This window comes from Colossoma macropomum, unplaced genomic scaffold (genome assembly GCF_904425465.1).
Source record: "Colossoma macropomum unplaced genomic scaffold, Colossoma_macropomum, whole genome shotgun sequence".
Lineage (NCBI taxonomy): Eukaryota > Metazoa > Chordata > Actinopteri > Characiformes > Serrasalmidae > Colossoma > Colossoma macropomum.
In genome coordinates, this window is record NW_023494798.1 from 36,709,830 (window position 1) to 36,737,124 (window position 27,295).

The 27,295-nt window shown below is 44.4% G+C and overlaps 2 protein-coding genes across 9 annotated transcripts in view; both read left to right on the forward strand.

The window, feature by feature from the left end:
- Nucleotides 1-27: 27 nt before the first annotated feature.
- Nucleotides 28-27,295, forward strand: part of trip12 (thyroid hormone receptor interactor 12) — a 59,770-nt gene continuing 32,502 nt past the window's right edge. Inside the window, exons 1-7 of one of the 8 annotated variants that reach the window (XM_036585113.1) lie at nucleotides 28-420; nucleotides 4,562-4,591; nucleotides 13,607-13,753; nucleotides 16,546-16,671; nucleotides 18,386-19,034; nucleotides 19,399-19,648; nucleotides 26,866-26,971. In XM_036585113.1, coding sequence (XP_036441006.1) covers nucleotides 13,656-13,753; nucleotides 16,546-16,671; nucleotides 18,386-19,034; nucleotides 19,399-19,648; nucleotides 26,866-26,971 — 1,229 coding nt within the window. In that variant the 5' untranslated portion in view covers nucleotides 28-420; nucleotides 4,562-4,591; nucleotides 13,607-13,655. The other 7 variants (XM_036585114.1, XM_036585115.1, XM_036585117.1 and 4 more) reach the window with 7 other exon arrangements.
- On the forward strand, nucleotides 20,641-22,079 carry LOC118818023. The gene is made up of 2 exons (XM_036585121.1): nucleotides 20,641-21,651; nucleotides 21,685-22,079. The coding sequence occupies exons 1-2, from the start codon at nucleotides 21,085-21,087 to the stop codon at nucleotides 21,736-21,738; spliced, it is 621 nt and encodes a 206-aa protein (XP_036441014.1). The 5' UTR covers nucleotides 20,641-21,084; the 3' UTR covers nucleotides 21,739-22,079.

The window sequence follows — 27,295 nt, forward strand, 5'->3', positions numbered from 1 at the left end:
ATTTTTCATACATTTGTGCTCGGATTTTCAGATTTAGTCTTCAGGTTAGGCTCATATTTAGGAAGAAAATATCTAAACGAATTAAAATAGAATTTTTTAAACATCTGTTTTTTGTTTTTTTTTAGGGGGGGGTCACGACCCAGCGGAGTAATATGTGAACAGCGGAGGGGGTTTTTGTATAAACAAAGGCTGGCTGACTTGCTTTTTTACGCTCCTAATCGAAGTGAAAATTGGTTATTTCTGTTATCAGTGTCTCTAGATCTGTTTTGTGTGCTTGTGGGGGTTTGGAGGTTCCTCGGATGCTGTTTTCTGTCAGACGAACTAGTCCCCCCAGGTCCCCGGCGGAGGATCGGTGCTGCGGTTCGGTGAGTGCCGAGTGAAGCTGCGCTGTCACAGCCACAAACCCGCAACACGAACTAGGTAACAAAACAGCGCTTTTTTATCGATTTAATCCGCATAGACAACACAAAGCGGCTCTCTGCGGGGCTCACGGGGCTCTCTGCATGTGTTAGCCGCCGACAAACCGCGGATCCGATCCGGGAGAAAATGAATAATAACGCGGTTTTCCAGTTGTGATCTGTCGGATCCAGTTCCTGCTTTTCCTGTTTTCTTTTTTGTGCGGAGGCCGCTCAGCTCAGCTTTCTCTCTCCGACACACAATAAAAACACAAACTGCCGCCGCAATCATTTCTTGACAACGTTGGTAAGGTTTGGAGGTGAATTTGTTCTCTTTACTGGAACAGAAACGCACAGAGGCGTGCGAGTTAGCGTGTAGGTTAACGTTAATGCAGTGCGGCGGAGGACGGCGGCGTTAATCAGAATCATAATACGAGACGCGGACGGTCTCTGTTTAATTAAAGTGTATTTTCAAAATCAAACTCCGTTGAACTGAGAAACGACATGTAAAACGGTGATGAGCCGCGTCTAATGACGAGCTTTAGTCTCGGCCACAAACAACAACACGAAGCTGAAGTTAGCTTCCTAATTCGAATTCTCCGTTCCACCTTAAATGTTGCAGCAGTCCCATTCTGCCGCCTCCAGTGCCAGAATAGCAGTGCTGCACCATTTAAGGTGGAACGGAGAATTCGAATACTTCAGCCTCGTAACAACTTTGTCATAGCTGAGCGAATATAAAAGCCTGTCTGCTTCAAAGAGCCTAGTTTAGCTTAGCCTAGCCGGTTTGACCCGATACTACACGTCGGCAGTGTTGTAACATTAGTTTAGCCTAACAGCGCTCAGCTTCAGCCCCGCCGATACGGACATTGTCTCACTTTTAATCGGAACAGTAACGGCGCCGTGACGGATAATCAGCTAAAACTGGGCTGGATTGGTCGAAACTCACTGTAGCAGCTTAGCTTAGCCAAGGCCGCTGCTAACCAGCTCGCTTTAGCTTGCTGTTTTGCTAATGTTGACCTCTTTTGCTGATCATCCTGACCTGAATTCGCCGTAAAGTAAGGTGATTTTTTTTGTCGCTGTTTCTTTTTTGTTCCAGCTTTTTGACTCGTGCCGTTAACGTTAAGCAGGTAGCTGGCTAACTTGGTGCTAGCTAACATTTCAGGGTTAGCATTAGCCTCCTGCAGTGTCGCATTGGTGAGTCTTCAGCCCCCCAAAACGGGCAATACTAACACATTTTAGACAGAGGGGCATGTTTAACACTCTGTGGAAGATTATATTGGATATATTTTGGGGATTTTTGTGTGAGAGAGTGTCCGAGCCTGAGGCCGGCGGTGCTAACTCGGCTAGGTTAGCTGGCTAAATGCGTCAGAGTTTGGGCCTCGAATAAAAACTTCGCGAGTCAAAACAAATTAAACCCTTTCACACAGAAGAGTGTCCCAGTTTTTACATCTGGAAATCTCACAGCACACGTATAGTGCAGTTAGCTGCAGCCCAGCTGGCGAAATAATGACGAACAAAGACGAAAATAACGTTACTGGTTCGGGCCTAAAACGGCCTTGGTGATAATTATGTCGTATTTTCACGTCAACATTTGGAGCAGACGCAGCTCCAACACAGACAGATGATTTATTTCAGATAAAGGTTACAGCAAACGCCAGCTTTCTCACTCAGACGCTTTATTAGCTTATTTAGCCCTGCTCTTGATCTAAATAGCATCACTGTTTTGTACAGCTCACTGCAGAAGGAGCTGGTTGTGTTTGTAAATGACTCATACCGGCCTTTTTAGTGTTAAGTAAGATTTTAATAATTGTTTTAGCCCGAGTTCATCCACACTAACTCTAAATTGTGTGAAGGGTGATGTGTAGAAGTAAAGCATTATTGCTTCTCTATTAATATGCTGCTCAGACACTGAGACACAGTACAAAGTAGAGTAGATTAGATCATTAGGGTAACGCAGCTGGTACAGGTTCACAGAATTTCTGATTTGATATCATACAGTTGTGTCTCGATTCAATACAGCAAGAATAGTAAGTTTCTGGAAATGTCAGTATGCTAATGTTTCCATTTTCAGAGCTTACAGCTTTATAAATGTACGATATTTTAAACAAAAGCTGCTTTGTGACGTTCAGATCTAATCATGTAGTGTAAAGGTAACGTGCGAGCTGTGATAGTGTGATATGCCGCAATACACTTTAATATCATACAGCGTGATGCGATACAGTTTGTTGCAATACAATACGTTACGACAGGATGCGCTCCAGTCTGAACAACTTGATGCGCTGCAATTCAGTGCAGTTCGATACGATGCAGTCTGATGCACTGCGATACGATTCAGCATAACACAATACAGTGCGATATTATACAGTTTAGTGTTCTGCGATCTGGTTTATTGTATGTTACGCTATGATACAATACAGTAAGACATGCTACCAAACCGTATAACAGGTGACGGTGCAGTTTGGTGCAGTCCGATACGCTGTGATCAGATCTGATACTCTGTGTTACATCCCTTCAGAACAGTGGTGTGCACTTCATTTCTGAATTAATGCTAAAAAACCAAGCCTTAAATCTGGTGGCCTGAACTAGTGTTCAGAGGTTGTTTTCCTCCTCTGTATCAGTGACGTATCTGAGACATTAGGAGACTCAGTTTCAGCTGTATTTGAAAAGACATTCAGATGTTCTAACTGAAAATGACAGTCCAGACTGCAGCACTGAGTGTAGGTTTAATGTAGGTCACGTGTTCCTGTTTTGTCGGTCAGTTTCCTTGCTGAGTGTTGCTGCTTGGTCACGTGACTGGCCACAGGTCTGGTCATGTCAGTGAAACAGGATGTTAAAGATGTAGTAAAAAGGGTTTTCTGAGCCTCTGGTTCCTTAAATAGTACACACTCTTCTTAAAGTCTGAAGGAAAACTCTAACGTCAGTAATGTCGTCTGTCACTGGGGTTTAAAGGGGAATTCAACAATTTCTCAGAACTTCATTCAAAGTGGTTTAAGTTTATTTACTATCCAAAATCACCAGTGTGTCTGAGTTTATATGGAATGTTGAAGATGGAAAATCTGAAATTATAAGTTTGATAATTATTTTGTCTGTGTTTTTGTTTTAGAAAATCTTCTCAGAACTATCATAAAACAGTGTCTCAGTCATCAGGCAGTGAATTCATAACCATTTCATGTAGGAACTTTCTGTGAGGGAGCTTTTAGAGCTGGACGCCTGGTTCCCATCACCACCACTGTGAGCAATTCTCAGTTTTGGAAAATTGGTGAAATTCTCCTGTAAAAATGTGTATATGTATATCTTAAACACGCATACATATTGAATACAATGCAATGCAAAGAACAAAGGGATCAAATAATGTAATTACAGTTTTAGTTGGTAGTGAAACGTGTTGCGTGTTCAGATTCAGAGAAGCTAACACTGTGAAATTGGACAAATAGAAATAAAAAAAAAAAGGAGATGGAAATTATTAAAAAGTTAGCATGTATAAAGACAATCAAAATCCACGGTTGTGCTTGGAGATTCTCAGCCCTGTGTTTATATTTATATTTATATGTTGTTTCTTCCTGTAGAGCGAAGAGCTGAACAACATGACAGTATTAATTATTGTGATAAACTGTGTCTTAATAAGCTGCTCTGAGTATGTAGTGGATACAATCAGTACTGAAACACCCTGAACTGCATATTTGGTTACAAAGAGAGCAGGATTAGTACTGTTTAATTGGATTTAGTGCAGCTCAGTGTGTGAAATGTTTAATATATATCATTGTATTGATTGTTATTGATGGTATGTATTTTTAATATGGCTCCACTTTGTCTGTTCCAGCTTATCAGATGTCATAAAATAGTTCAGAAACGTCTTGAAGTATCGTGATGATATGCGATATTACGGGCTCTAGACGAGTGTTTTGAGCGTGACTAAAGTCGTAGTAGCTCTGATGATCTTCAGAGCCGGGACTTGGTTGGTGTTGGTGTTGATTAGTGGTTATTTGCGTTACCGACTGCCGCCTGACTGGTTTGTGTTTGTAAATTCCTTTTTAGCAGAATCATCTCAGGATGTTGTGCCACATTTGACTTTTAAAGCCACGTTTCTGAAGCTTTTCTCTTTCTTTTCTCCTACCCTCCCCCACCCCCCTCCTCCACCCCTCCATCGTGGCTGATGTTCCTCCCAGGCTGCCGGTTGGGGCTTTTGCACACGGCTGGTAAGTTCTCACGACCTTCCCTTCCTCCACACGTTGGCGGGGTGGGACGCTGGTAGGACAGGTGGGGTGATGGGCGGTGCTGAGCAAACATGACTCCAGCGTTCTAAAGTTCCTCTTAAAGCGATAGTTCACAGAGAGATCTAAACTCCCCCACACCCACTTAACCCCACACCCACTTACAGTGTAGGGGATCAGCTGAGACATCTTTGGTTTTTTTTTTTTTCAGTTTTAGCACTGGAGCTAATGTAGCTAACAAGTAATGGAAGTTTATACCCCACCAGTTAGCCTGGTGCTAACGGCACACCTTAATCGGCAAACGCATTTCTTCATATTCGTTACTGAAGCTGACAGCTTCTTATTTGAGTTTTCAGTTCCACCTTCAATGGTGCAGCAGTTACGTTCTGGTGCCTGGAAGTAGCTGCTGCACCATTTAAGGTGGAACGGCCAATTAGCATTGCAGAGAAATATAACTTGAGTTATTAATGCAGTGAAACAGAAACTGCGGATATTTTAGTGCAGAAACTCAGCGTCACCTAAACGTTCTGCTGTTCTGGAGTTCCAGCCGAATATAAACATCTGTATCTGCTGAGTCTGATGTCGTACGTCGTTAGCATCACAACCTCATTTACTAAGTTAGCCATCAGGCTCACCAGCACACCGTCCACACCACCCTTACTGCACGTGGCACTTTGTTCATGTCCATCAGAGGGAAAGTCTTTTTAAACTGAGGTTTATACTGAGGTTCTAGTTATTTGAACCGAAACTCATTGGAACCCGACACAGATGTGACAGAACAGAATCACAGTAAATGTTGCGTGATGATCACAAACGGTGACTGTTTTCCCAGTGAAAATGGGGGGCTTATCAGAGGACAGTTTAGCAGTGTACATTATAATAAGACAAAATAAATCAATGTCTGATTTGTTCCACAGCCACGGTCTACGGCAAAAGTTGCGAAAATTAATCTCTTGACTGAACGTTCTGCTGACCGCTGAGGTCACCTGCCATTCAAAATCATGGAATATGTGGTTTACCGTCGACTGTCTGCTGAAAACGTATAAACGCAGCGTCAGACAGCAAACAAGTCGTGACACTAGAACCAGAATCTTAATTCGCCTTTAATCTTAATTAGTATTGGGTGTACAAGGAATTTTTTTTGAGTCAACATAAAACAAAATCAAACCAAATAAAGACAGAAAAAGATATACTGATATGCATAGACAGTTCAGACAGTCTGAGTAGTATGAGATTGTTTGAAGTTATTTGAAATAAAATATACAGTATGTAGAGTGTAAAGGATTCGCGCAATTAGTATAAACACAATTGTATTGGTGAAATATGGATATTTCAGTACGTGCACATGTGCCCTGACTGCAGTGTCAGAACCCAGAGGTTATTCCACCTGACTGTTTGGTTCCCTTTCAGTCCTGTTTTATCGTGTCCTCTCAAACCTGGACTCTCAGCAGAAGGTGAGGAGGTTCAGTGAGGAGACCGTTCAGTCTGAGCGCGCTCAGCTAGCTGCAGTGAGCTCTGCTTTTTACAAGATTGAAAGTAATGTACGTAAGTTTTGTGGGTAATTGCTTACTCTGCCTGTCAGGTTTGCGTTGGAGCTGCAGAGGTGTGCCTTCATAGTTGTTGGTAGCTTTTTGTTTAATGCGCTGGTTAGCAGACTAATAATCTATTAATAATAATCTTTATGTGTAGAGCACTTTTTAATGCCAGTGGCAGCTCAGAGTGGTTTACAGACAGGAGATAAAGCTTAACAGTGGTACAACAGATCATGAGTATTAATTTAAAATCATTATAAGACAGTAACACAGCTCAGATTAAAGAGAGAAACACCAAGAGACGTAGTTTTACTGAAACTGAAGAGCTGCGTTTTCAGATGTTTATTAAAAGTGAGCTCTGAGCTCGACTGTCTAATAAAAGCTGAACTGAGCTCCACAGTTTAGAAGCAGAATAACTGAAAGAGTCTCTCCACGTTTTCTGTGTTTTACTGAAGGTGTTCAGAAGGTCAGAATCTGCAGATCTGAGATCATAAACAGACATTCAGGAGCTTTAAGGTCATTTAGAGCTTTAAAAACCAGCAGCAGAGCTTTAAACTCTCTCTAACAGATCCAGGCGGTCAGTGCAGTGTGTAACGGGGGTGATATGAGCTCTCTGTGTTGGTGCTGTGAGGATCCGTGCTGCTGTGTTCTGTACGGGTTCTAGAGGATGGGCTGTTTTCTCCAGTAAGAAGATCATTACAGTGATCAACTCTGCTGAACAAATGCAGCAGCTAGTTTCTCTGCGCGCTCTGAGATGGACGACTGTAATGAAGTTGTGTTGGTGGTGATGTATAAGATGGAGAAGCGTGATTCTTTAAACCTGCAGCTCGTCTGAACGTGGCTTTGGTGTAAAAACAGCTGTTCTGGGGTTTGAAAAGTGAAATGGATCAGGTCACCATGGTTTCTGGTAAGTTCTGCAACTAAAGTGAACGCTGGCCTTCTGAGAGCTCGTCTGAGAAACTTCACTTTAGCTAACGTGGTAATCAGACGAGGAGAGCGGTGAGGCTGAGGGGATGTTAAACCGTATTAAACTGGGTTTGTCCTGAATATCGTTTTTGGGCTCCAGAGCTTCAGCAGTAATCAACAGTGAATATTTTCGGGGGGCGGAGGCCAGAAGTCTTTCAGTAAACCGCGTCCGCGCTCATGTTGGAAGATCATTCACAGCTTCATCTGCTGTAAAATCTCCAGTCTGGCTACTTTCCGCACAGCGCGGCTTCGCTCTGTCTACCAGCCCGCTAGCCTCTCTTAGCGGCGGGCTTAAGGGGTAATGCTCGGGTTACCCAGCGCTTCATGGAGGGGGTCTAACTCGAAATACGAAGGGTAGCATCATGGCCCTAGTGAGGGCCCAGTGGGACCTGTTTGGGAATACATGCTGTCTAGCATTGCGTTAGTGTGACGGTCACTGCTGACTGAAATGAGCAGTAAGATGTGCTGGTATCTATAAAAATGGGCTAAAGTACATTAGCATAGCTAAAACAGTGGCGCACATCCTTAAGTTTAGTCCATGTTTATAGATGAGTCTGTTGTGCAGCGTCAGACTCCACATAATCGGGTCTGTTAGTGACACGTTTGAGGTTATAGATGAGGTTCTTAAAATGTTACCAGGTTCTTTCAGAATAAGGATCGATGGATAACGTAGTGCTAAGTGCTAAAGCAGATCTGGAAGCTAAATATAAGAAGGTGACGTTTTGTAGGCCTCTCCTACCAAAGGACTAGAGTTTATGTGAGAACAGCTCGGACTTCACGTTCTCAGTAGACAGCAGGAGCGTATCGTGTTCCGTCTGTAGGAGAACCGGTCGGAGCGTCGCGTCCCGCCTCCACGCAGACTGTCTCCAGCTCAGCACTCTTTTAGTTTTATAATTGCGGCCATTTAGAGGCTTTTCTCTGAGGAACGCCTACCGCAGGACTCAAGGTGCCACAGAGGGTTCTTTGAGCAATGCTACAGAAGAACCCCTGTATGGTTCCCTATAGAACCACGTCTAAAAGGTTTGTGCTTATGAGGAACCGTTTAAAGATTTAATGGAAATTCATTTAATGTAAATTTCCATACCAGTTTAAAGGTTCTTTCTCCATTCTTAGCAAAAAGGGTTCTACGTAATACCAAAAAAGGGTTCTTTAGCTTGTAACAATAGTGGAACTCTCAAAAATGCTCTATAGAAATCCTGTAACTGTGCATCATGAAAAGTTTCTTCAGACTGACAAAGTGTTCCTTGAATGTTTATGGTTCTATTTATAACTGTTTTCTTGACTAAAGAACTCTTGCAAACCATATATTTTAAAATTGTAGAACGTTTACATTATGTGGACTTTCTTTTATGTTTTAAAAGGTTCTTCTTGTTCAACATGTCTTATTTACAGAAGTGGTTCTCCAGAGAACAGCCTTTTTAGGGAGCTAAAAATGGTTCTTCTGTGGCATCACAGGAAAAACGTTTTAGCACCTTTATTTCTGAGAGTGAGTGTTCAGGTGTTCAGGGTTGTTCAGTGTTCTGTGTAGACGGAGTTTATGAAAGGTACTGTTTATTATCCAGAGCTGGGCTGAGAAGCTGATCTCCATCCAGTCCTGCGCCAGACGCGAAGAGGCGCAGTAACACGTCTGACCATGTGAAATGCTGCTATGTTAAAGTAGAATTTTGGTAAATAATTTTGATTTATATTTATTTTGAAAAGTAGTGAAGAGCATGTTCCTCATGCAGTGTTCAGTAAAAATACTACATTAATCATAATTTCCTACTAATTAACCTTTTAGTGAATGTTTCAGGGAATTAGAGCAAAAACTCTGTCTCTGGTCTGATGTAAGTTTCGGGCTGACATGAGCAAAAATGCTGGATTCAGGTGTGCTGGATTAAACTAAGTAACGAGTTGCTGCTGTTCATATGGAGAGAACGGAGAACACAAACGAGTGTAAAGCATTACGTCGGGTGTTTGGGATCCCCTGTTGTCCCGCTTTTTCACAGCAGTTTTACACTTTTATCTGCTGATATTCCAATAGGATCATGGATCATAAATGACTTTACAGTGGTGGTGATAGGAACCAGGGGTCGCCATGACTACAGCACAAATATAGACATTTTATTTACTATCCAGAACCACCAGTGAACCTACACGAGTCTTCTGAGTCTATATGGAATGTTGATGATGGAAAATAGTGGAAAATCTGAAATAATAAGTTTTCTTTGGGGACTATTTTGCCTCACAGCGCCCTGCATGTATCCCTCCACCATGAATGGAGTTTAAGTTCTCTAAACTATCATAAAACAGTGTCTCAGTCATCAGGCAGTGAATTCATAACCATTTCATGTAGGAACTTTCTGTGAGGGAGCTTTTAGAGGTGGACGTCTGGTTCCTATCACCACCACTGTGAACAGTTCTGACTCGTTAACTTCCTCTAAAATGGAGCGTTTCACACCAAACCACTCTGAACCTCTCTGTTTACATCTTAACCATTTAATTATGTGGAAATTCTGAAAATTGGTGGAATTCCCCTTTAAGAACCTTTAACAAGGCCTTTTGACTGACATGCAGACTGACCAATCAGAGGCTGTTAGGAAGTGTGACTGCAGCGCCATTTAAGGTGGATCTGAAGTTTAAATAAGACTCTGGTGAATAAGAATCCGAGTTCATGGACACGTTTGAGGCGAGTCTGTTGAGAATTAGGGCTGCAGTTAGCATCATGCTAATTGGTCGGATATGAGCTCCTATCACTTGTTAGCTACGTTAGCCTCGTAGCTCCAGCGCTAAAACTGTAGGCGCAAACTTCAGACACCGATTGAGTCGCAGTTGATCGTCTGAGTTTTGGGTGGGGTGGTCGGTGGGGGTCTGACGCCAGTGGAGTTCGGTGTGCAGGTGGACGAGCTACGATGGAGGAAGATGTTCATACTTCTCTGTTTTTCAGATGCGCTTTCCTGTCAATCTATAATCACGTCTAGGATCCCTTTTTAGAACCCTGTTATTGGGTTACTGATTAGATCAGGTGAAGATCACATCTTTCTCCTCCTGAATTGATCTGTGTGGGTGGGTAACAGTGTCACAGCGAGGGTCTCAGTGTGGATCTGATTGAAACTGACTGTTGATTGTGATTTGAATGCTTGACCTTGATCAGGTCATCATGGTGAGAACAGTGCAGTGCAGGCCTGTTTTGATCAGAGTGATTGATCACGAGTGATGGAGGGGACGAGGTCCAAATGGTGGTCTTGGTGTTAGCATAGTTTACCTCTCGCCTGATTGGCTAATAGATTAATTCATAGCTGATGTTGTAACTTCCCCTTTAAACTCAGTGTGACTGAATCAGAACTGATTCTCCTCCTGAGCTCTGAGGTATTGATGAGTGAAACTCTGGCCTCTTTTCCGCTGTTGAGCCGATAGATTCTCGGGACTGTACTGGGCCGTTCCGCACTGGGCTGGACTTGTGAGACCGGTTCTGGTTTCTTTTTCCATCTGTTGTATCGCTAAATCAGAACCAGGAAATACCGAAGAAAACTGCACAAAGTAGTGGCTAACTGCTAACAGGCTAATAGCTGCACACACAGCACCCACTCCAAAACACGTCTGATTCCGTCTGCCCAGCGTCTCAGCGAGCGCTCAGATTCTTCATCCTCTCGACCGTACGCTCTCGTTAGCTTAGCCTAGCCGGCTACAGCGTAAAACGATACAGAGCAGCTTTGATTTCGGCTTTCTGTCCCTCCAGCATTAATCGGTCTTCGCGCTCGCTGTTATACACTTTTATCACTATTCTTGTGATAGCAGAGCACCAGTGGGTGGGATTGAACTGGGGTGTTTGGATTTCTTCAGCTAGGCTAAGTTAGCTGGAAGAAAGGAGCTGGCTAGTATTAGCTTAGCTAGAGTGCTACAGCTCCAAACACACAGAACAGGTTTAATTTTGGGTTTCAGACCCTCCAACATCAGCCACTCGACGCCTTCCTCAGATTTGAGTCATTATCATCTAAACTTGTGTCAGTAAAGCTTTTGTGAGTTGGCTGAACCTGTTCTGGTGAGCAGAGCTGCTACTCTAGCTATGCTAATGCTAACCAGCTACTCTCTCCTGGTTTTTGCTGTTTAATGTTTAGAAACTGGTGTTAGATTGAAACTTTTTATTGAATGGTGGATTTAAAATTATGCACTGCTTTCGTTTATTTGCCGTCCGTGTGAACGAACTGAGCTTCATTCGGTTGTTTTCAGATTTAAAATAGAGCAGCAGGTTAGGGCTAGACATAAACATAGCTGTTCAGTGAATAGCTACGTCATTACATTATCCCACTGAACAGTTCTGTGGCCCCGGGTACGGTTAGCTAACGGGGTGGAAAAACCCGTGCTGATGTACAGTCATGCTGCCCAGCGCTGATCTCACTTATAAACATGAGTTTCTTTATTAAACCAACTGTCTGCGTCACTCAGAGGTGCAGTGAAAGTCTTTTAGGCGCGGTGGTTAAACCAGTGGTGCTGACAGTTTAGCGTATGTTGAGGGTCATAAGGGAATATAATAGTTAGATAGACGTAACTATTAAACCGTAGAATAAACAGCCGTGTTTGTGTGTGTTTCACATTCACGGTTCTGCGTGTGAAGTTCACTCTGCGAGAACCCAGCGTCAGGTTTTGACAGCAAATGTTTTACGCCGTCTTGGATTTTGTGATCGTGCTGAGTTCGTCATTAAGGTGGTCAGTTAGTTACGTCAGTAGTTCAGAGATGAGAAAATAGAGCTGGACGCTGCAGTCGAGGTCTTGATTTGGAGCCCTCTGGTCTAAATCAGCACGTCTTGCCTAAACTAGCGGCTTTAGTTAAGCTGAGTTTGTGCCACACAGTTTTTAGCCTGCACTCATTTCACCTGCTCCAAAAACTCCCTTACAGATCTTATAGGATTTTAGAGTGAACGTCCTGTATGAGAGAGGCGGGTTCCACAGAGCAGTTCTGCTGTTTGAAGCTCAACACCTCAGAACTGCTCAGAACACAGATAGAACTTTATAGTTCTAATTATTGATGCATCGTTTACTTGTCCATAAGTTAAACTGCTGTAAAGTCTCCAGATGATCCTCACTGAGACCCACTGGGTAAACGAGTGAGTCCTGTGATGGTCAGAGTCGTCTTTTTCGTTTTAGATTCATTTTGAAATCTTTACGTGCGGGAGCGTCTGGGTTTAAAAGGTTTGATCTGCTGTGAAGTGAATTAAAACTCACTATAAGAGGCGTCAGATCAGAGATGCTGCGATGCAGCTCGTCTGCAGAAGCTCCATCAGAAAACAATCATCTGTCCTCAAACTGTCTCGTTACGGCTTTAATTTGGCTTCTTTAAACGCAGCTTCTGGTGTTACATCAGCGACAGAGTAATGTCTTAAAACATGAATTTATTTCCTAGTTTGAATTCCATAATTTGACAGTCATACGAAGCAATTTAACAACAAAGTCACCATTCAGTTACAGCACTGACCAGTTAAACAGCTGCTGTTTGATCTGTTTGATTATCGTGTTATAAACTGATCTGAGACGACATCATTTTTACAGCTGTCTGCTTATGAAGGGACAACTTTTAGAGTAAGTACACTTTGATTGGTTTTGATTGAGTTGTTGAGAGAAAAAATAAATTTTCTTATTACTGAAAATTGGATTTTACAGAATTGATTTTCTCTAGTAAAAACTTCATATCAGAACTCAATTCTGTGATGTCAAGAATAACGTTTTTTACCAGTGATATGAATTTTGAGTGTTACAGGTTGTTTATTCTCACTTGAGCGCAGTTCAGTTTCATGCAGGTTTCAAGCAGCTAAAACTGTGGAAGGTTCTCAGTCTGAGAGCAGCTGGAGCTTCATCTCCTACAGTCACACACTTCAGACCTCAGACTGTCCGATCACAGTGAAATCAGACTCTAATAAACAGCGAGAGATGTGTTGAAGTTGTTTTCTGTGCAGATACAGATCAGGATAAATACAGGAGTTGACCTTTAACCCTCCTGTTATCTTTGGGGTCAGTTTGACCCCATTCAGTGTTTACTGTCTCTAAATGTGTGACATTTTTTTGGTTCGTATTTAATGAATTTTCCTAATTTGACGGAGAAAACTGGGTGAAGATAAAACATGGTGGTTTCAGTGCTGAACATGTTTTGTACGCGTCCTCTTTGTTCTTTGTGGTCAGTTTGAGCTCTCAGACTGTTTCACTTACACAACATAAATAACATCTAACACTCGTTTGTTTTGATGTTGAGGTCAATATAACGTGATTTTAAAATGTTCAGAAATAAACCTTCCTTCTGAGTCCCAACCTATCAGCCCTCACTTAACCAGAGGTGCTTATTTCCCAGAGATCAAACTGACCCTGATTAATAAAAGGTGTTAGTAAATTTGAGGATGACTGTTTGGGTTAATCTCTCAAATCTCTTAGTATAACCTCCCTGGAACATCTCACCGACAAATGGGTAGTGGATACTCATATATATTCTCTCTCTCTCTCTCTCTCTCTCTCTCTCTCTCTCTCTCTCTGTCAGTGAATGGTAGTTTATAGTAAGGGTATGTCCCTTCAGGAGAGAGGTGCCAATGTCCAACCGGCCTAATTCCAATCCAGGGGGGTCACTGCGCCGTTCACAGAGGAACACAGCCGCGGCCCAGCCACACGACCACACGCTCACAGGAAGGTCAGTACACACACACACAGCAGTGAGAGAGCGAGTGTGTGTGAGCGAGTGAAGGTGATTTCATGCTGCTGTTTGACTGAACTTTGATCTGAGCTTGTTTTTACAGGAATTTAACTTTTCTTTGTTGTTCTTACAGAGCTCTTTGTTTACTGTGACATTAAAAAGCATTTTAAAGCATTGTTCTGAAAAACCCAGCAGTGTTAATCATTGTTTAGAGTAACTCATTAAATCTGTATGCAGATGGGTGACAAATTAAACTCCAACATAGTCTTATTGTGGTTTTGAGCCACCAGAGCAGCTTCAGTTCCTCCTTATCACAGACTGTAAAGTTTGTGGAACTGTTCTAGACAGATGGAACACCGTTCTTCTTGAAGATATTCTCTCAGTCGGTGTGCTGATGGTGGTGGAGAGTGCCTGTGGTCCTTATTTTATGTGTTGTGGGGAGTTTGAGGTGGTCTAGTTGTCGTATGTGGGCGAGTGCACAGTTCAGCTTCTCATAGGAAAATATAAACAGTATCGGCTGTGTATGTTTGGTTTTGTTTAAAATATATAGTGTGTTCCTTTCTGAAGGCAGCTGCCCAACGAGTCAATGCCTTCAAAGGTTCCTCTCTTATTGGGCAGCATTTCAACCAGAAAGGAACCTTAGTAGGCATCGCATTTGGGACAGAGCTTCAGAGCCATCATACGACATAAGTTCATTGCGCTGTGCACGTTTTATCTGTTTTACTCGCAGCCGCTCACCTCCGCCTGTAAAGGTGGATAACCTCAGTGTAAAAAGACGAGTCTGAATCTGCGGCAGCTGTTTTCCTGCATTGACTCTGTTGTGAAGATCAGGCTGCTGTAAGGAGGTGTATCTGATGTTATAAACTCGACTCGTCTCCAGATAAATACAGATAATCGTGACTTAGACTTAATTCATTCAGTCCTCATCCACCTTAATGAACCTACTTTATTTCTAACACACAAAGGATGAAAACCGCTGGCCCACTAGCTAAGCTAACTAATGTTAGCTTCACCTGACGAGTTATAAACGCAGCCTGTCAGGTCGCCTTAGACAATTTCTAGAGATCTACAAACACAAATATGAAATACTTTACACCAATACAGCAATCAATCAAGACAGTAAAGACAGAAGTGAAGAAATAACTAACGTTTGTCGACTCCTAAGTCGGCAGATACGGCCGCTTCGCTCGCCATGTTTATCAGACTGTAGCGATGGAACTCTCGGCAGGTGAACAGTATTGTGGGATTGCCTTCGCTGAGAAGGATACACGCAATGCTGCCTTCAGATTTGGTCAAAATAAAGCACCTTAGAAGGCAGCTGCCTTGTGCTGCCTTCCGAATGGGACAGTCTTCGTCTCGGAGCCCAAATGCTGCCTTAGAATACTGCCTGCTTAGACAGCTGCTTCCCGATTGGAGCACACTAATAAACTACAGTTAAAACTTTACAAAGCTACATTCTGAGCGTTACAGCAGGGGACGCTGTAACAGCCAAGCCATTCAAGCTATCTCGTACCGCTAGCGTTTCTCACCTGCCACAGCAGACGAGCAGCAGACTCTCACACAGAGACGACTTACGGAATCATAAATCATAAGCCGGCCGCGCCGCAGACGCTCGGAGCCTGTGTTGAGTCTGTTTCCAGGTTCAGGTTTAATTAGTGGATAATCATTTAGCTGCAGGAAGAAAAAACCTTCGGCTGACAATAGTGTAGATCTGTAGGCTTACCTGATCAGGTAACAGCACTGACGTTGCGCAGACGCTCAGCTGTGAAGAGACGACACACTTCATTAGTCGCTTTTACACTTTTTTTGGTTTTTCACCTGGTTTTGTTTTTGGTTTCACCTCCGTCGAGGTTCCAGGTGAGCTGAGCTGATACCAAAAGGTGAAGTGAAAACTCTGCAGGCTGCTGATTGGACAGGGAGAATCACTAAACACACCTGCTAACGTTAGCTACCAGGTTAGTGTAGCCTCTTGCGTTTTTGAGGATCAGAACCGTCTCGTCGTCTGAACTCTGTAGTTTTACTGAAACTCTCCTGTTTTGTTCAGCAGTCTTTCTTGTCGCTGACATTAGGGTATTCTGAACAGCATGGTCTCATGGTATCGCTATGACGACCATCTACATTGAGAGGGCGCTATATCCGCAGTGTAAAACGAAGTAGCTGGTACCAAAAGAGTCGAGTAGAGTCCAGCCGTATCATGTGGTGGAAAAGTGGCTTTTCTTTCATTATTTAAAAACAGTCCAGGAAATCAGTCGATCTTAGTTTGTGAACTCTGAGCTCAATAGTTCCACAGTAATCACTGCAGTGTTTGTGTCAGAGTGAACAACACAGCTTTCACGGTTAAATCACTGAAATGTTCTCCTGTGATTGATCCTGCCGTCACCTTTTCACTGCTCTAGTTGAGTTTGGTCTGGTGGTGTTGAGCCGTACGTCTGGAAGCATTTGCACTCGTAATGTTTCTCTGCTCTTTTGTTCAGGTTTATTTTGTCACCCATCTGTATTAAAAATGAAGGTTTTAGGATGTTTTTTAAATTTAAACTGATTTTTATGAACATTGTTGTGAACTTTGTAACATGTCCATATTGTATGGCGTGAAGACACTACAGTAATGTAAGGTTCTGAGGGTGTTTAGTCTTGCGTGTGTGTGTGCGTGTGTGTGTGCGTGTGCGTGTGTGTGTGCGTGTGTGTGTGCGTGTGTGTGTGTGTGCGTGTGTGTGTGTGTAAATACAGTGTTGTGTACCCCGTCACACTCTCTCTCTGGTGTTTGCTCTGTAATTTCCAACCTTCTCCAGGTTGCAGTCAGAGCACGCCAAACATAAAGCAAATTCCCCTCCTGAAAGTAGAAGATCATATACTAAAGCTCCCAAAGCCCCGCCCACCTCAGCCGCTGGCTCCGCCCGTGGCCACACCTCCCGCAGGTACTCCGCTAGGCTCGCTGAGTGAGTGTGTGCGAGTGTGTGAATGAAGGATGTCCTGATCTGAGTTAAATATTGGGCGATACTGAATCTGATCTGATGTTTGTGTTGGTTCTGCTGCTCAGTGCGCGATAACAGCCTTCAGGTTCAAGTAAAAATCAGATCTAGATGTTTTCCCCACATGTAGATGCTCAGCCAGCTAACACTAGTCAATAACAAACAATAAGTTAGTAGGCATCCAAAACTTTTCTGTAAACACATCCCCAAAATTTCTCTCACCCACCTCTTCATTAAGGTGGTGCAAATTTATAGATGTACTTATTTATTTACTCAGTGAGTTTTATAAACATAAACTGTGTGGCTGAGACCGCTGACGCTTTCACAGGTGACAGATTCATCCACATCAAATGTACAGTTTTCCTCTTTAGCTCAATGTAGTGTGCAAATCATTGAGTGAGGGTGTTGGCGCAGTAGACCACGCGAGGACGGAGCGGTGGACGCAGACACATGCAGGTCTTGTCCTTCTAGAAGGCGAGTACCAGCCACACTTCCGCTGGTTGACGAGCCTCTACGTCAGAATCCGTTCCAGCAAAAGGTTAAATGGTTTACCTGTTTTGACGCTCGACGGAGCGACTTTTCACTGCGTACAGCCGCATTTCTAGTCTTAATGCCGTAAACGGCGCCGCGTCAGCCTCTAGTGCGTCGGCACTCTGATACGCTTCTCTGTGGCCAACATGAATGTGCAGCGCTGGAACTCCTCAGGGCAGATTTAGAGAAAATCTCCAGATTCTCAGACTGGGTCACGCTCAGTTCCACAGGGTGGATACAGAATCAGAACTGGATCAGGTTTAATGTGGCCGACACAGATCAGTTCAGAAATCACTCTGATTGATCTTCCGGGTGAAATCAGGACATCCTCAGAGTGGAAGACTCCTCCTCCTTCAGCGTATGACGGAGAGGAACAGTAGAGTGTGTTGGTTCTTTGCCTTGAGCGCTTTCACATACAGCTGTTAGCTCTGTGTTCAGGCGCGTTTTGAGCCGATCACTCTTGAGCCGTGTTCGTACCGTCCCCGTGCGGTTCTGCGTTAGCTCTGCTGTCTGCTCAGTGCTCAGAGTCCTGGGTGATGTGATACAGAGTGAGCTGGCAGTTTTGTTTAGAGTAACGAGCTTCCAGCAGGAAACGGGAAGCTGAGGAACATCGAGCTGCAGCTCCGCTCAGCTCAGGTTAAAGAAGCTTCAGTTTGAGCCAACTAGCAATCTACCAAAGTTAGTTAGCTGCAGCACGGGTGAGGCTGCTAACGTTAAAAAAATGATTAGAGGAAATAATCAGGTGTAGAAGAGCTCTGCTGTGCTCAGTTAGGCTTGATATTCTGGATATGATGGATAAGTAAATCGCTCTTTTGATGTGTGTTAGCTAATGTGATTAAGAATGTAGCTAATCTTAGTCGTCACCCTATGTATCTTAATGATAACGGGTTGGGGTTGGGTTTGGGGTTAGCACTACCTCACCAGTTTTTTATGCTTGCTAGCTTGGCTAATTTGGCTAACTTGGCTCCCAGAGTTAACTTGGTTAGTTAGTGGCTAACTGGGGGGTCGGGGCTGCAGCTGGATGCTAATGAACAGATTTGATATGTGAAAGCGCCATGTGAAACGTTTGGGTTTCCCTTGCTGTGGAACCCGTGTGCTGATGCGTGTGTCTGTCTCTCTCTGTGTACAGAAACAGTCTCTCTCTGTCCGTGGGAACCCACTCTGTGTCGGATCCAGATTCAGAAGCAGCAGGAAGTTCAGGCCAGCAGGAGCAGCGTGAAGGCAGCGGCGTTAGCATTAGCAGCATTAGCGTAAGTCGCTCTCTCAAACGAAGCTCCGCCTCCGAGCACAACAACACCGGCTCCTATTCTCCTAGTCCGGCCAAGCGGCCCAAAGCCCAGTCTGAGAGCTCCAGCGCCGGACCCTCGGACCCACCAGGAGCCCCCGAGCCCAAATCCAAGTCCAAGAAGCGGCGTTTAGCGCCAGAGCCGCCCCCCAGGGCCGTGAGCAGGAAGAGCAGCCCGGGCCCCGGGCCCAGCGGGGCCTCCAACGCCTCCTCGTCCTCACATAAACGCAAGAAAGCCGACGCTTCCTCCTCATCCTCTTCCTCTTCGTCCTCCTCTTCCTCTTCCTCGTCTCTCGGGGGCCTCCCGCCCCCCCGCAGTGAGGCCGGCCGGCCAGCGAAACCCTCCAAGCTGGCGTCCAAACCGGCCGCTTCAGCCAAAGCCGGGTGCAGCGCCGTCACAGACTCCTCCTCTTCCTCCGCCTCTTCCTCCTCTGCATCCTCTTCTTCCTCCTCCTCGGCGGCAGCGGGCGTCAACAGCTGCGCCCCACCACAGGTATGGATTCCGCCTCCTCGCATATTCATCTCTCTGCTTCTGTAAATTGTTGTTTTTTTGCGGTGCGGGGGTGGGTTTGTTATGGCAGTGCAGCAGCTTTGAAAAAGTTGTACTGTTTTATATCTGAGACTGTCCAGAGTAGAACAGAGTTCCTGTTCTGTAGAGCCAGAAACCTTAACCCGCACATTCAGTCTCAGGCTCCTTATCATAAACCCCCCCTGAAGGGGGTCTGGGGTTTATTGAAGGGCGCGTCGTCAAGGGGTTTAACCTTCCCTCCAATAAACCCCTTGACGACCTTCTCTCTGATAAACCGCTGACAGTGACCCCCTGATAAAACACTGATGATGCCCCTCTGTGCCCGCAGGGTGCCCGGCTGAAGCAGGGTAAGGACCAGAGTAAATCTCGCCGCTCGCGCTCCGCCTCCTCCCCCTCGCCCCGCAGAAGCAGTCGTGACAAGGAGCAGCCCAAAGCTGCCGGATCCTCCAAGTTCGAGTGGACGTCCCGCTTCAACCCCAAAGTCAACCTGCCAAAGCCCAGACTGTCCCTGCCCGGGTCATCCAAACCGGAGAGCTCGTCCAAGCCCGGACCGTCCGGACTGCAGGCCAAACTCGCAAGTGAGTCACTCAGCATTGTGTGTGTGTGTGTGTGTGTGTGTGTGTGTGTGTGTGTGTGTGTATGTGTGTGTATGTGTGTGTGTGTGTGTGTGTGTGTGTGTGTATGTGTGTGTATGTGTGTGTGTGTGTGTGTGTGTGTGTGTGTGTGTGTGTGTGTGTGTGTGTGTGGGGCGAGGGGGGATTCGACTCTTCACAGTGAGAACTCAGTGAAGACGTTAATGACAGTGTTCACTAAAGGCAGCGAGGAATGCTTTTTGATTAAGAAACACAGGACCGCCTATCAGAACATGTCTCGTTTACATATGTCAGTCTTATAGGCAGAGTGACGGATGTTCAGAGGGATGTTGACTGGACTCAGTGGAGCTCAGGGCAAAACTCGGGTTAGAGAGTATGGCATTCAGGTTATCTGGGTAACTGGGGTCCTGCTTGGTTTTGGTGCGTGTTTTGGCTGGTGTGTGTGTGTGTGTGTCTGCTGATGCTGGATGAGGTTGGTGGTGTTTGTTCTTTACGGGTTTTCAGTGGTTCTCACCCCAGAGTCAGCACCTTTTGGTATGTGGAGGCGTTTGTTTTGGAGGAAGAGCTCTGTGTGTGTGTGTGTGTGTGTGTGTGTTATCTCACACTGTGGTGCAGCGTCTGAGATTAAATATCTCTCTCACACACACACACACACACACACACACACACACCCCTGTTAGTGCTACTGCAGATTAAATTAACTGTAAACGCTTAAACACTTTTGTTGAATGTTTGTTTTTATTATTTACCTCAACATTTGTTACTAAAACTTAAGGTGATGTTGCTCCGGATGGGGTGGACTGTTCCTTCTGCCCGGTGCTCCTGACCACAGTTCACATTTTGGGCCCTTAAAAATTCAGAGCTTTAGGTCTAAGTGGAGATTTGTTATTGTCTCTTTTACTCATTTGATAAATCTTCTCCATTGATAATATAAATGTCTTCTCTCACTCCCAGGCATGTCCTGAGGCCGTGTGGTTGAACGTGGTGCTGACGGCGTCTGATCAGGAGTCGGAATTTGTCAGCTTTACTGTTAATGTTACTCATGCTAAAGCGAGTTTGACTGTAAGTGACACGTTCTGTCTGAAACTCTTTCTAGAAACGTTTCCTCTCGGCCTGCCGTGCTGGCGGTGACAGTAAACTGACTAACAGTAAAAAAATAAATAAATAAATCAAAGGACGGCAACTAAGAAAGGAGGAGAGAGAGAGAAAGTTGAGTTGGGCAGAAGAGAGTCCGGGTGGCTGGAGTGGCTTTGAGAAGGATGTGATTTTCTGAAGTTTCTGGTTTGTTCTTTAGTTTAACCTGCTGTGTGAAATGCGGCTCACAGACACACAGCTGCAGGTTTCAGTACGAGCTCAGACTCAGCGCGCGGATCTTTAGAGGTCCTAATGATGAAGCCGCAGGGCGGATTGATCAGAGCCTGATGAAGGTGGAGGGCCTGAGTGGTCAGAGCCTGATGAAGGTGGAGGGCCTGAGTGGTCAGAGCCTGATGAAGGTGGAGGGCCTGAGTGGTCAGAGCCTGATGAAGGTGGAGGGACTGATTGGACAGAGCCTGATGGAGGTGGAGGGACTGATTGGACAGAGCCTGATGAAGGTGGAGGGACTGAGTGACCAGAGCCTGATGGAGGTGGAGGGACTGAGTGACCAGAGCCTGATGGAGGTGGAGGGACTGAGTGACCAGAGCCTGATGGAGGTGGAGGGACTGAGTGACCAGAGCCTGATGGAGGTGGAGGGACTGAGTGACCAGAGCCTGATGAAGGTGGAGGGACTGAGTGACCAGAGTCTGATGAAGGTGGAGGGACTGAGTGATCAGAGCCTGATGAAGGTGGAGGGACTGAGTGATCAGAGTCTGATGAAGGTGGAGGGACTGAGTGATCAGAGCCTGATGAAGGTGGAGGGACTGAGTGATCAGAGCCTGATGAAGGTGGAGGGACTGAGTGATCAGAGTCTGATGAAGGTGGAGGGACTGAGTGATCAGAGTCTGATGAAGGTGGAGGGACTGAGTGATCAGAGCCTGATGAAGGTGGAGGGACTGCTGGATAAAATGATATTCAGTCAGGCCGACTGTCATTTATGAAAGGAAGATCTCTGGTTTGGTTGGTGCATTTGTTTCTGTTATTCTGGCCACAAGAGTCATTGTGTTGGTGTCCTGAGTGGTCAGTGCCTGTCTTTGAGTACCTGTGCTTCTCAGCACTAACAGGTGTCTATAGGTGCGGTTCAGTCGGGGGTGCAGAGGAGTTCACTTCATAACACAAAGGCAGCAGCTCAGGTAGTAGTTACAGGAGAACTTCACAGATTTTTCTGAATTCCAGCCTTGTTAAGTGGTGTCTCTGTTCTAGAGAAACTTACCGAGTCAGAACTGTTCACAGTGGTGGTGATAGGAACCAGACGTCCACCTCTAAAATCTCCCTCACAGAAAGTTCCTACATGAAATGGTTATGAATTCACTGCCTGATGACTGAGACACTGTTTTATGATAGTTTAGAGAACTTTTTGGTCCTAAAGCAACATTCTGTAATATTTTTACATTAAAATGACAACTTCAGAATAATTTTGATGCTACTGTGATGCTGCTCCGGGCTGAGCGCTGTGAGGCAAAATAGCCCCCAAAATAAAGAAATTATTTCCAGAATTTTCTATCATAGACATTCTGTATGAACTCAGAAGACTCGTGTAGGTTCACTGGTGGTTCTGGATAGTAAATAAAATGTCTATATTTGTGTTGTAGTCATGGCGACCCCTGGTTCCTATCACCACCACTGTAAAGACATCTGAACCATTTCACACCAAACCACTCTGAATCTCTCTGTTTACATCTTACACACTGAGTTATGGGGGAGTTTTGGTGGAATTTCCCTTTAAATGAGGACACAGTGTAAGTATGTGAGACTGAGTGCCTGTGAAATACAGAACAGAACGTTTAGACACTTTTCACAGATCACATGCAGCTCTGCGACGTCGTCCAGGTCACATGTAGTCGTCCTACATCATGAATTGATTGTGACGAACACAGAGTGATCAGGTCTCATAAATGTAACACGTCCTGATGGAGAACTGCGCTAATCCCCCTCAGTAAGCATTAATGAATGAGGTCTGGAGTTCTGCTCACTGTGGTGGGTCGGGGGGGTGCAGTCTGACCGTGACGGGGAACCGGCTCAGGTTTCACCCGCGCTGTGCCAGCGTACCGCGCTAAAAATACCCGCTCTCCACTAACGCTTCAGCAGCTAATGGCTCAACTCTGTCGGCGGAAGAAGGACGCTTTTACTGTGGATTCACTGACAGACAGGTGGGTAAAGATTAGAATCAGAACCTCAGCTGGGTCAGAACATACATGCAAAGACTTCTGGGAAATGGAGTCTGTTTGAGTGCTGTTTGGACTCCAAAACTGTAAATGAGCTCTTTCAGTTTGAGAGTGGCGGAGGTGAACTTTACAAGGCCTGTGTGTGTGTGTGTGTGTGTGTGTGTGTGTGTGTGTGTGTGTGGTACAGAGGACTGATCAGGTTCTACAGTGGAGCTTTGTGTGTGTGAAATATAAATGGGAGATAAAATACTAATTATCAGAATACATTTTTTGTGTTTGAGGTGTTTTTCTGTTCCTCGGTTCAGCTTTTTGCTACTTCAGTACTCTAGGTGGCGCTGTGTGGTTAATCCAGTTTCCAGTCCAGGAGCCGTATTACAGAAACTTTTTTTTTCCCCTCAGTCTCCATTTCCCAAACGCTTTAGCCGAGCGCGCTAACGTTACTCCTCCTAATAAACAGACACACGTTCAGCTCCGCCTCCTCATTATTCACCACCATCACTGTAATATTTCATCATCAACATTAACACACGAAGGTGATCAGAGGGGCGGTGGAGATCGAGTCTGCAGCGTCTGAGATCTTTAAAACGCAGAGTTAGAAAAGAAAATCATCTCACAGTGAAAGCAGCGTTTTACAGTAGAGATAAATGGAGCTCATTATGCTGGTAGTGAACTATGCTGCTGACTCAGCTGCCTAAAAACCATAGAAACGGACCTTAAACAGAAGTGAGGACCCTGTTGGGGTTCATCCTAAAGTCCAGACCCTGAAACTGGGAGGGAGAAGTCTAGCCTTTCACTCAGAACAGCGTGTTCCAGCAGGACAGTTAGCATAACTAGCTTGTGTTAACTGTTTTCAATGCTGAAATCAGGAAGGAAGTTAGCAGAGTTAGCTAGCATTAGCTGTTTTCAGTGATGATAGAATATAAAGGGATCGAGATCTGAGGAGAATGTCTGAGAGTGAGAGGAGAGTGGAGTGAACAGCTCCTGCAGGCTGTTTTGTTAAATCTGACTTTGGTGACTTTGTTCTTGTGAGAAACTGTCTTCATAATTTTAGGTTTAGGTCCTAAAATTAAACAGAAGGAAGTGTTTTAAACCGTTATTGATGAATCAGTAATGAATGAGAAGCGTATAGTCGATCTTTGTGTGCATTGCTCAGCTGTGGTGTGAGCTGGTGTGGCAGAATTGGTTCAGGTTGGTCGAGGGGGGTTGGAGTCGGGGGGAGGGGGGTGTCAGAGGGCACGGTGCCAGTGGGACAGAGCTGTACCCGGAATAGAGCCTGAACCTGCCACTGGGGCAGCGAGAGGCTCAGAGCTGGAAACAGGGATTCACCACATTACACAGAAACACAGGCGGCTCCGTTACGGCAGACTCAGCCCGGATTGGCTGAAGAGCTGTTTATGATCCATAATCCTGAGCTTAACCGGCCCTGGAGCAAATTAGAATAAATTCCCGTTTTATTTTTATTTTAGCTTTATTGAAGCAGGGCGAGTCCTGGACGAGAGAGCAGCTCACAGAACTCTTAACAAAGAAACACCAGCAAACCAACAAAATCATATCACAGTCAAAACCAAATTAGAAATAAGAGCTGAATGATCTAATTCTTTAACAGTGATCTTGAAGTCTGTGGTGGTGTATCCTGTTAGTGAGTCACTGTTGTAGAGTCCAGAGTTCTGCACGTTTCTGGTTATTAAAGCGTAATAGTACCACAGTCACCAACAGCTTCCTTTCTGTAATCATGCATGAAAGCAATATTTGTGGATTGAGTTATTGTGTAGAAAATGCTCTATTCTATAAAACACTCATTGTTTTTTAATGTTTATTTTTTTTCTTTCACAATAAATACACATGGTTTCACTCATTTGGGGAAATACTTTTTAGAGTTCTTCAGAATTTAGTGCTAAATGTATTAAATCGTTAAATTGGTTGATCAGTGACAGATTCTGTAGATCGATCTGTATTTGTCTTGCTCTCTCAGCGGTAACTGAGGACCAGACAGTGCAGTAACAGCTTCTTACAGCAGCAGACAGTCAGAGATCTGAGAGTCTCGGCTGATCTGGCTGAAAATGCAGGTCCGGATTATTGACTCTTCCGTTGGAGGCTGTGGGGACAGTTTGGTGCTGATTCAGAGGTCGAGCCGTAGTGTTCAGAGCTTTGGAGGAGGAGTTTCAGCGTCTTTTTCTGTAGAATTCAGATCAAACTCAGGCATTCGGACGCCCGTCTCACACACGGCCTGTGGAGCCATCGAGAGTTATTCATCGGCAGGTCTGTCTGTTCGTGACGCTGCAGCTCTTTATGGAGTGAAAGAGCAGTTTAATCAGCTCTTCTCCTTCTGGACTTGATTGCTAAGCCTGAACGTAAAAAACACGCCCCCTAATCATCATATGAACGACGAAATATAGAAATAAATTAAATCGTGAACAAATAAATAAATAAATGAATTGATGAAAAAATAAATAAATGAATACATGATTCAAAGAATAAAGCGAACAATTGTTAAATATAGATATGGAAAATATATAAAAATGGCATTAATAAAACAAAATAAATAATACAGAAATAAATAAATTGAGAAATATATATCTGCAGAAAAAGGAAGTGTGTATAATTACAATCACAATAAGCAATATACTTTATTTAGTTTTTTTATTTATTGATTGATTTATTAAACCATTTATTTTTTAATTTTATTTATTTTTCGTTTTGGCAAATCTGGTCATCCGTAGTGGTTGGCGTTCAGAGTTAAACATGCTTGTTTATCCAAACTCCTTAAATGAGTCTGACTTCACTGACCTCATTCCACTGTTTCCTGTCTGATGTGTTTTGGGAGGCGTTTGTATCTGAGAGTTAAGCTAAAATCCTCCGCTGCGTTTAAACTGCTGTTTATATATCAGTTACGCCACACAGTGACTCACAGTAGAGCTGCATGATATCTTGTTTGAGTTATTGTGGTAATTGATTGTTTACTGGGTGTACTTGCGTATCGTTGCCATTGGAATGAATCCGTGTCTTAAAATTCACGTTTCAGGTGAATGCTAATGCTAACTTTTAAAAGAAGATAATAGGGTGATTTTGGATTATTTCTGTTGGTCCATTCTTCATGAAATGTGTAAAGCACAGACGGACTTTCCAACAAAAATAAAAAATCTGGTCTAACACTGATGAATATGGAATCTGATTTTGTGAAGTTGGTGCTTTCAGAAGTGGTCAGTATACAACACCAGTAAGCAGATAAATAGAGTACACAGCTGAAGGTTGTGGTAAATTAGTCCTAAGTGAAGTGTTAACAAAGCGTAGAGGTTTTTGTAGCTGTATAGATCAGTTGGACTGTAGCAACTGTAAACGTTAACAGCAGGTTTATGTCCGAGTCACACCTGTTTGGGTCTGAGGTGGGTTTCAGTTTGACCCTGAGGTCACCACGTCCTGCAGTGTAAAGGTCAGAAATCTCTGCGTATAACAGTAACCAACACTTTCACTCACAGCTGGTTTACTCAGACCGGTGTTTCTGAATGTTCTGTTGGTTTACAGTGAAATACTTTATGCTCAGCCATATTGATAAAAATTTGTATCGCAATGTTTTCCAAACATTTCAGGAGTTCAGTGTTTGTGTTCACGCAGCAGTAAAGTTATTGCTGTCTTTAGGTGTGGGTGTATCCAAAGTGTAACCCCTGCCCACTTTACTCTGATTGGCTGAGGTGAGGGTCACATCAGCTGCACAGCTTTAGATTAACCTTCACTGTTTATACGCTCATTCTTACTTTTTATCAACGCTGTACTGAGCTTAGCACAACCTGCTGCACTACAGCACAGATTTCTCAGACTGTATGTAGCTTTGAGCAAACTTTCTGACTGACTGTGTGTGTGTGTGTGTGTGTGTGTGTGTGTGTGTGTGTGTGTGTGTGTGTTTAGGTTTGAGGAAGTCCAGTAAGAAGCGTAGTGAGTCTCCCCCAGCAGAGCTCCCCAGCTTTAGGAGGAGCACACGCCAGAAGACCACGGGCTCCTGCGCCAGCACCAGGTAAACACACCTGAAACAGGTAACATCAACTCCGTACGGGCACACGGCCACCCCCCAAGCCTTTATGGGGGTACACGCTGTATATGTCAGATTGATTGTAAGTTTAGTCCTAAACTGCCTGAACTGTTCAGAGGAAGTGCACTAATATGTGGAGTTTACTGAAGCGGCTAATGAATCTGTAATTAGGTAAAATGAGTTTCTCTCTCTCTCTCTCTCTCTCTCTCTCTCTCTCTCTCTCTCTCTCTCTCTCTCTCTCTGTGTCTCTCTCTCTCTGTGTCTCTCTGTGTCTCTCTCTCTCTGTGTCTCTCTGTGTCTCTCTCTCTC

Bases quoted from the DNA above. Each gene is read 5' to 3' on its own strand.
- LOC118818023 (XM_036585121.1), top strand. From the start codon at position 21,085: ATGAAGGTGGAGGGCCTGAGTGGTCAGAGCCTGATGAAGGTGGAGGGC. The intron at 21,652-21,684 runs GTGGAGGGACTG...AGCCTGATGAAG, and splicing joins GTGATCAGAGTCTGATGAAG to GTGGAGGGACTGCTGGATAA.